This window comes from Cynoglossus semilaevis, chromosome 1 (genome assembly GCF_000523025.1).
Source record: "Cynoglossus semilaevis isolate Cse_v1.0 chromosome 1, Cse_v1.0, whole genome shotgun sequence".
NCBI classification, from domain to species: domain Eukaryota; kingdom Metazoa; phylum Chordata; class Actinopteri; order Pleuronectiformes; family Cynoglossidae; genus Cynoglossus; species Cynoglossus semilaevis.
Genome location: NC_024307.1, coordinates 15,895,831 through 15,904,970, shown reverse-complemented (window position 1 = coordinate 15,904,970; position 9,140 = coordinate 15,895,831). Strand labels below are relative to the sequence as shown.

General features: G+C 40.9%; 1 protein-coding gene and 1 non-coding gene across 2 annotated transcripts in view; one reads left to right on the top strand and one right to left on the bottom strand.

Moving 5' to 3' along the window:
- The window catches only part of galnt16 (UDP-N-acetyl-alpha-D-galactosamine:polypeptide N-acetylgalactosaminyltransferase 16), a 32,071-nt gene that overhangs the window by 21,811 nt on the left and 1,120 nt on the right, over positions 1 to 9,140 (top strand). Inside the window, exons 7-14 of the mRNA XM_008314011.3 lie at positions 231 to 320; positions 560 to 644; positions 1,002 to 1,105; positions 1,953 to 2,079; positions 2,187 to 2,279; positions 3,055 to 3,138; positions 4,677 to 4,803; positions 5,339 to 5,455. Coding sequence (XP_008312233.1) covers positions 231 to 320; positions 560 to 644; positions 1,002 to 1,105; positions 1,953 to 2,079; positions 2,187 to 2,279; positions 3,055 to 3,138; positions 4,677 to 4,803; positions 5,339 to 5,455 — 827 coding nt within the window. The remainder of the gene's footprint in view (positions 1 to 230; positions 321 to 559; positions 645 to 1,001; positions 1,106 to 1,952; positions 2,080 to 2,186; positions 2,280 to 3,054; positions 3,139 to 4,676; positions 4,804 to 5,338; positions 5,456 to 9,140) is intronic.
- Positions 1,673 to 1,744, bottom strand: trnae-cuc (transfer RNA glutamic acid (anticodon CUC)). The gene has a single exon. It is a non-coding gene; the product is annotated as a tRNA-Glu (tRNA).

Below are 9,140 nucleotides of genomic sequence, written 5' to 3'. Positions count from 1 at the left end.
ATTAAAGACAGGCAAACATTTAGAACTAAAGTGAAAATAATGTCTGAGGTCTTGATTCTGCTTTGCTTTAAAAATGCTAACGTTTGCCTTGATTCAGTTATTTTAGCTAAATTTATAGAGCAGTACTATAATTGATACCTAATTGGAAATATTTTAGGTTCCATATTCAACAAACTGGAGAACAAAAAATGTTGTGAAAATCCGTTTGACGATTTGTCCTGCTGTCTTCCAGGACCATACACGAGTGGTCAGTCCCATCATCGACGTCATCAGCCTGGACAACTTCGCCTACTTGGCTGCATCTGCAGATCTGAGAGGAGGTCAGGCTTAGATTCTCTGGAATCTCACTCCATCCCTGATCAATTCAAAACATGTTTCAAAATGTTGTAATTTCAAAATAGGATTTCCTACAAGGGGCTTCTCGCCGCTGTTGGTATGAATGGTTGGTTTGTTTAGTTTGAAAGGGTTTAACTGAGTGAAACTGATTGACTAAGCAGAACCATGTTTGCTGCGGTGGAGGTTTGATGTCCACACTGAATGTGAATGTTTTCTCTGTCAGGATTTGACTGGAGTCTTCATTTCAAATGGGAGCAGATTCCCATTGAACAGAAAATGGCAAGGAGTGACCCCACACAGCCAATCAGGTGAGACGATGGGCAGATTGGTTAATGCTACATTTAGTCATGGATGGATGGAACATGGACCAATCAGCTGAGGATTCCATTGGTTGACTATACATTAACAATGTCTCTGATCATACAGTGTATGATCTATGACGTTCAACCTAATCTGATCTAATCTGGGTGGATTAGATAATGAATGGATTAGGTCACCTATGGATGGATGGATGGATGAATGGATGAGAGGATAGGTGGATGAAAAGATGGATTAATAGATGGATGGGTCCGTGGGTGGATGACAGACAGACTCGGGGAGAACTTCCTCTGGTTTTCTCGTTGAAAAGGATTCAACGGTTCCATGACACAGACTTCTCTCTGCAGAACTCCTGTCATCGCCGGTGGGATCTTCGTCATGGACAAGAGCTGGTTCAACCACCTGGGTCAATATGACACTCACATGGACATCTGGGGAGGAGAGAACTTTGGTGAGTTCGATTCATGACCTTCTGTGAGGTTGTCGGCACCAAACCCTGCTGCCAAGGATCAGAAGAAGCTTTTTATTTTGGTTTTATTTTCCTAAAAATTATTATAAATTAAATAAAATATTATAATAGCTTTTTTCTGTGAAACTTATCATCATGATATGATCATATTTTTAAACAAATGATTAAATAAATAAATATCTGATTATTGAAATAGGAAATAATGAGCAAAAATGTTTTTGAATAAAACAAGTATTTTGCTACAGAAACCTTTAAAACCCAAAGAATATCATCGTTATAGATTGTGATAATACTGAGTATAATGTGTTATTTTCAGTTTTTCACTACAGAACACCAGCATGTAACTCATGTTGTTAGTTTAATAAAGAAAAAATGGTTCATAATTTGATTAATTAATGTTACATTTCAGTGAAGTAACCAGGCTCTTCTCAAAGTCCCTCTACTCCACTCTTTTCCTGGAATTCATCTGGTTGTTTGGCAGCAGCAGGTGTTCAGTTGCTCCAGAATTCCACATTCTTTTTGTTTTTTATTGATCCAAAAAAAGAGTCATTCCCTGACCGGGAATCGAACCCGGGCCGCGGCGGTGAGAGCGCCGAATCCTAACCACTAGACCACCAGGGAGCTGTTTGTCAGAGCTACGACAGCTGCTCTGTGTCGCTCCAAGTGCTCTCAGTGTTTACGAGGGTGGAGTGACACATGAGAAGAGCTCTGAGGCAAACACTTGTCCACTGACCCACCGTGAAGACCACGAAGACCACGAAGACTGTGACCTAGTATGTACTGTTTGACCTCCTTCTCCTTCTCCTCCTCTGTGCCTCTGCTCCTGCAGAACTATCTTTCCGGGTGTGGATGTGTGGAGGGAGTCTAGAGATTCTCCCCTGCAGCCGCGTCGGTCACGTGTTCAGGAAGCGACACCCGTACGACTTCCCCGACGGCAACGCTCTCACCTACATCAAGTCAGTGTTGTTTTTCTTACATACTAGTAGTAGTAGTAGTAGTAGTAGTAGTAGTAGTAGTCATCAGATCTGACTGCTAGTGTGTGTCTGTGTGTGTGTGTCTACAGAAACACGCGTCGAGCTGCTGAAGTCTGGATGGACGAGTATAAACAGTACTATTACGCTGCCCGGCCCTCGGCCCAAGGCAAGGCCTTTGGGAGGTGGGTCGGTTTCTGCTCTTCTGCTCAGTAAACAACTGCACAGTAAAAGTCCACATACATTTGTACACTTCCAAAAAATACTACAATAAAACTACAATCCTAATTTGGATCCTTACTTCAACCAATAATTTAACCATTGAACCTTCTAGAACAGGGGTCTGCCACACGTGGCCCCCGAGCCACGTGCTGCACTTCAGCCTGTTTGCAATGGACCAGATTTAGCCACAGAATCAGGTTGAAACCTATTTTAACCATAGCATCAAATGTTTAGCTTGCTTGCTAACAGCATCTAGAACAGGGGTCTGCCACACGTGGCCCCCGAGCCACGTGCTGCACTTCAGCCTGTTTGCAATGGACCAGATTTAGCCACAGAATCAGGTTGAAACCTATTTTAACCATAGCATCAAATGTTTAGCTTGCTTGCTAACAGCAAAACAACGAGTTGACACACAGCTCCTATCAGGTCACGTCAGGTGTGTAATGTTCAGTGATTAAAGGACTGTGGCCTTTAGGTCACAGTACATGGTTCTGTTGAGTGTAGTACTACATCTGAGAAGCTGTAGTTTCAGAACTGATCATTGGCTTCATGTACACATTTGTATCTCGTGTTTATTTTTTATCAAACAATTGTGTTGTACTTCAGAAATATGATGTTACTGCATTACTGGAATACTTACTATTTAATACTTACACTACTACCATCATTAAAATGGTCGACATTTCCCATCATCCTTGAACGTCTCTCGTCTTACGCCACATTGTTTTCTTTCTGTAGCATCGCTGATCGCCTGAATCTGCGGCGGAAGCTGAACTGTAAATCGTTCCGCTGGTACATGGAGAACGTTTATCCTGAGCTCAGGTACGACATCACCTCACTAACATCAGAGATTAGGATTAAATAATCCAGCGGTTCGTCAGTCGGTCAGTACGTTTTTACACATCCAGTCATTTCCCGCCCCAGTCTCGGTGTGACCGGTTTCACCAGTTGGTTGTTTTTCCATTTGATGAATTCAGTGGGAGATGTTTCTGAGACAGATGTTCCCACAGCAGCAGCAGGACAAAGTCCAGAGCCTCCAGTCAGAGTGGTCCAACCTGCCCAGGAGCAGAGACTGCTGCTAAATAATGAATTATCACAGTACATTTTCTATATCTGAGAAATTGGACAGAGGAGCTGGAAAAGATTAGGAGAGTGTCCCGAGCAACGGTCCGTGGTTGTCTCTCTCTCATACAGACAGTCTGGACAGTGTCAGCGTGAGCGGGAGTTTGGTCCATGTGTAAAAGCAGCTTCTGACTGGAAGAAAATGTGGAATTCCTTTTGGAAATGATGAGTCGGCACAGTTGTTTTGTTGGTGAGTTCATGACTGATGCAGAGCCGGGTCAGTGTAGGAGGTTATCCATGTTGACACTAAAGGGAAAAAGATGTTGGCTTTATGTAACCTTATATATTTGATATATTTTTAGGTTGACTTTTAACATAGGAACAAATAAAAAACACAACCATAGGAGAAAATAACACTATATTAAAGTGAATAATACATAATACACCATGTGTACACAACTACACATAATTTACATTTAAATTTAATACATTAAATTATAAGTAAATAATAGTAAGAATAATATATTAGTTTATCAAATGTTTACTTTCTTTCTTTTTACTGTCTTTCTGTCAGCCAAATACATTTTTACTTTCTTTCTTTTTACTCTCTTTCTGTCAGCCAAATACACACTGTACAGTGAAGTACCACTGCAACTGGTTCATCAGTTTCCATACTGTATATCACTGCAGTATTTAGACCCACCTACTCTACTCCAATCAATAAAGTACATCTTTCTACCTACAGTATGTGTTTATACTACTGATCATATCGTGAAGTACCACTAGAGGTTTGCATACCATAGTTTGAGAACCGCTGTTATGATATATGATACGTGTGGCGTTAAAGAGAGTTGGTGAAAATAGGAGACGTTTGCTGCTGGACATGGTTCCACCAGAGAAGATCCATGAACGTAGTGACGGAGAACATGGAGATGTTCTCAGGTCAACACAACTGTGTTTCTACAGCCTGTTTAAGAAGAACAGATGTTGAAGGGATGAGGAGAGACGGAGGAGGACGGTCCATCAGGACAATAGTCTTCTTCCTCCTTTTCTTTTACCTCCTACCATAAGAGAGACTCGCCTGCTGCTCCTCGGCTCCTCCAGCAGCTCCTCCTCTCTGGCTGTTTCCACTCTACAGCTCCTGTCCAAATAACTCTGCTCTTTTAAACTGTAACTGTATATTTCTGTAATGGGCCTTATTACTCCATGGTGCGGCTCAGTGCCCCGGCAGGTTGAATAGTCGCCTCTCATTCACCTCCCTCTACCTTCTCCTCTCTCTGTCAATGGGGGCTCCTCAGGGTCCCGGAGCAGGAAGCCGTGTCCAGTGTTCTGAAACAAGGAAGTTTGTGTCTGGAGGCGCATGGGATCGACGGCCTGATCCTGGCGGAGTGCAGGGGCGCTGGAGTCACCAGACCACAGTCACAGGTCAGAGACAGGAACACGGCCGTCAATCCATCTCCTCAGCTCCAGAGTGTCCTCCTCCCCCCTCCTCACCTGGACATATTTATTTATGTCTTTGTAACCCCAGAGTGTTAACCTGTATTAAAACCTATTGGCAGTGGTCTTTGGCTGCTCTGGTTTCAGCAGGTCTACAGACTGTGTGTGTGTGTGTGTGTGTGTGTGTGTGCAGTAGATTCATGTGTCAGAGCAGGACTGAGGAGAAACATCACATGTGTTTTCAACCAGAGCATGTAAGAAAAAACTTGGATCACTCCTCCTTCCAGGAAGATTGGTGACATCAGACTGAGTCCGAGTCCATCAGCTGAATACAGATGTACTGCCGTCTGATTGACAGTCTGGAATTCTGCTGAAGCTCAAAGCTGGACTGGATCAGTTTCTGCGTCAAACCTTAGTTTGGCTGTTTAACCACAGACGAGGCAGCAGAAAAACAACTGATTTTCTTTTTTTAGCTCCCAGATCGTAATAATGCCACTCATGATTATCTCACTGTGTTCTGCAGAGGTGGGAGCTGATAGAACCACAGATCAGACAGCAGGAACTCTGTTTGTCCATCTCTGCCTTTTCCTCTGGGTCAAAGGTCAGGATGGAGGCCTGCAACGTAAAAGAGCCCAGACAGGTAAGAAAAAAAAACCCTTTTACTTCTCATAAGAAGGACCAAAGAAAGAAAGAAGAAATATATGTTTGCTCTCTTGTCCTACGTTAGGTTAGCTCCCTGGTATTTCCTAACGTGGCCCGTATTTTTGCCTTTTTTTATTTTATTTTATTTTTATTTACATTCGGGCAACCCGGTTCTTTTTTATCCTAAATCTAATGTTTAATTATTTAACTATCTGTGTGCTGGCCACTGGTTTACAGACTTACCTTTACATTTATATCCTGCAGTTTTTAAAAAGATCAATTTTTAAAGTACAATAAACCTTGTTTATGTTGCAGAAAAACTATAGAAAAACTATAGAACACGTATTTTGAGTGTGTTTATAGAAGACTACACCAAAGAGCGTACATGAGTTATATCTGCACTGCAGCAAATATATAAGAAGAATTTATTTCCATTATACAGTTGATATAGTGACGTCACTGGTGTGGAACCCCAGGGTTCACCTCCTGGGACAGTTGACATAGTATATATGTATGTATAAATATACAAACTGTACAATACTCACATACTCATTCATACTCATTTATATGTGTAAAAAGGTTTGTAGCTAATTGATACAGATACCACTACGTTAGCGTTGTTCCTACGTCGTGTGTACTTGTACTTCAGAGACCGTTTTACAGTTTGTTAAAGGGTATTTTGCCAGAAACCCTCACCAGTATCTGAGCCTGCTCTGGAGTGATGACGTCAGCTCACAGATGGAGGATTCCAGGCGTTTCTCTAACACCATCAGTCATGTCAACAGCTCATCTTAGTTTTGTCAATTCCTTTTTTTTTGGTTGGAATTGAGCAGATTAGTCGTTTCTCAACACTGATAGATTTAGAGATTTGACGTTTCTTCTGGCTGAGACCAGAGCTGAGCAGCCGGTCTGCTGCACACCACGATGAGGACGCTGAACAGAAACACAGTGGTTTTTATAGATGCAGCTTCTGTCAGAGGAAGAGGTTTTATACATGTTGTAGAAGTTCCTTCCTCCTCCTCCTCCTCCTCCTCGTCCTCCTCCTCCTCTCTGTTCGGTGAATGCTGAACACTCTCAGTGTCCTGTGGATCAGAGTTGGCAGCGTGGACGACAGAGAAGACAGAGTTATTAACTGGAACCATGTGTGAGCCACCACTGCAGTCCTGAGGCAGTTCACTGGGAGTCCGCCAGTGAACAAGTCCTTCATCTCTGCTGTGGGAGATGTTGGACTCAAGTGTCGTCAGGTTCAGTCTCCAAAAAAGGAGAAAAGAGTTTGTTTTTGTGTTTCTGATTTTGTCCCTGTTCAGACCGTTAGATGTTTGATGTGATTTGATGTTGGATTTGACAGAAAACAGACTTTTAGGCATGTTTCAGTGGAGACACGACTTTTATTAACAGTCAGGAACTGATCTGGAACTGTTTTGTTTTTCATTTATGGTCTATTTTTAGAGTTGTTCTTTATTGGCTTAATCCTGAAAGAATCGTATGGGTGGACTACAATAATCCCAGTTAGGGATTCTGGTGAATCTGACTGAACTAGAAATGTTTAGTTGTTTGGTTTAGTTATTCCATGGGTCCATAGTGTAGTGGTTATCACTTCTGCCGTACACACAGAGGAGTCCTGGGTTCAAGCCCCAGAGAAGCCATGTACTTGGTGCATTTATGATTCACTATTTTTTGCTCTTTAAAGTAAAACTTGTTGTTTTCAAACTAACTGTCACTGAGCTTTTTTCTAAGCTAATCACCATCAGAGTTTAATGCTACATTTAATTGTTTTTTTTTTTGCGATTTTTCACATTTGGGCAAACACTAGATTATTGACTAATGTTTATGTCTATTGTAGGCTATCAACGTTTTTGGCATTATTATCCTTTGTGGGCTTTTGACCTGCTCTGGTTATACTTAACTAATGTAAAGAATTTCTAGGCTAATTCTTTGGGTTTTTTTATTTAAATGTGTAGAAGAATATTTTGAATTTCCACAATGACGCCTGTGTGGAGTTCATCCAGAGTTTAAGACAAAAGCCTTTTTCAGTCATTTTTCAGTTGTCATAGTTATTTTTGCTGACTATGTAGGGTCATGTGCCTGCCTTCATTTTCCTAGCTTATCTTTTTCTTTTTTTTTCTTTTTTTCTTTAAGTTTTCTATATTTTATACTGAGTGATTATTGTGGCCTTTCTTTTCTGTTCTATTCCACCACATCCTCACTCCAGTGTGACTCTGACTTTCTTACTCCCTGTTTTAATTAACAAGCCTTTAACTTCACCACAGTACATTAGATACACTGATTTATGGAGTTTATGAGGAACACGTGCTTTTAACGCTCGTTATTTTGGTATAAACTTTGTGTGTCTCACAGCGTCCTCAGAGAAATCAAAGACATGGTTTGAAAAAAGAAAGTAAAAATAGAAGAAAAAATAAAGTTTTCAGCATCATGTAAAATAGTTGAGAAAGAAGTTGGAAAAAAGAGCACAGCCAATATTTGATGTTTTATTATGATCCTTTAAACTTACAGAAACAGAAATTTACATGTGTAATTAAATATGTAAATAATTAATGGACATACCTGTAAACACTGGGCTGTTACGCTGGACATGTGCTCTGGTTTTTAAAGAATGAAAAATCTGGAATATTATCAAAGAAATGTATCATCCAATTCATCAACTACAGACTCTGCACCAGTTGATTCATTCAGCCAGGACATTTAAATCCCTATTTAAACAACTCAAATGTTTCTGAATAAAAAGTAGAAACATGCAATAAAAAAAAAACTTTATTTGTTTTGCATTTCAAATATTAAAGTGAAAGAATTGCAGTTTGTTGCTCTTCACCCGTGCAGAGTGAACAGATGGAGACCAAACACGGGGGGCTCTCAGAACAAATAGTTCCTTCTGTTGTGTGATGGCAGTCTGCCGTACACTGCATCACACCGCACTGTGATTTTAGTTTCCACTGAGAGCAGCGGCGGCAGCAGCAGTGGATCAATCATTCATGAGATTACTGTAATCCAGGTCTGACTCGCTCCATTACTCACTACCAACATCAACCACGTGTTTATGTGCAGAGAAGGTGACAGACCACAGCAGGGCGTCCAGGCTTTCTCCTGGTTCTTCTTCTCTCTACAATGGAAAAAAAACCTCTTTAACAGAGACATTTGTTAGAAAAGGCTGCGTCATGTTGTACCAGTGAACTCATTTATTTAAAAAATTAATGAGCGTCTGGAGGACAGTTGTCTTTTTCTGGAGGGGTTGGTTTCAGCAGTCGTTCCTTTCATCTATCCAGACTGATGTATCCATTAGCTGTTCTCGTTGCTTGTTGTGATGTGGGACACAGATCGTGAGAGTGTTCCTTTTTATGATATTAAAAGTTGTCGGAGGAGCATTATCTATTTAGAGCCTCACTGCACATGATCACTCAGTCTCCAGGACTAAACGCTAATATTAAAGCTCATTTTCTCATAGTCATTACTCCACCTACTGGTGGCAGAAGATATAATCACCACAGAAAATATATTTTAGACATCTAACTATGCTCAAACATTTTTTGTCCAAAAGCAAGAATTCGGTAAAAGATTAAAATTCTGCGGTTTGTAACAATGGATGTGGCAAAAATGCTCAACAGCGCCCCCCACTATCAGACTGTCTTAGGCCTATCTTATTATCTTAGTAAAAACACTTTACTTTA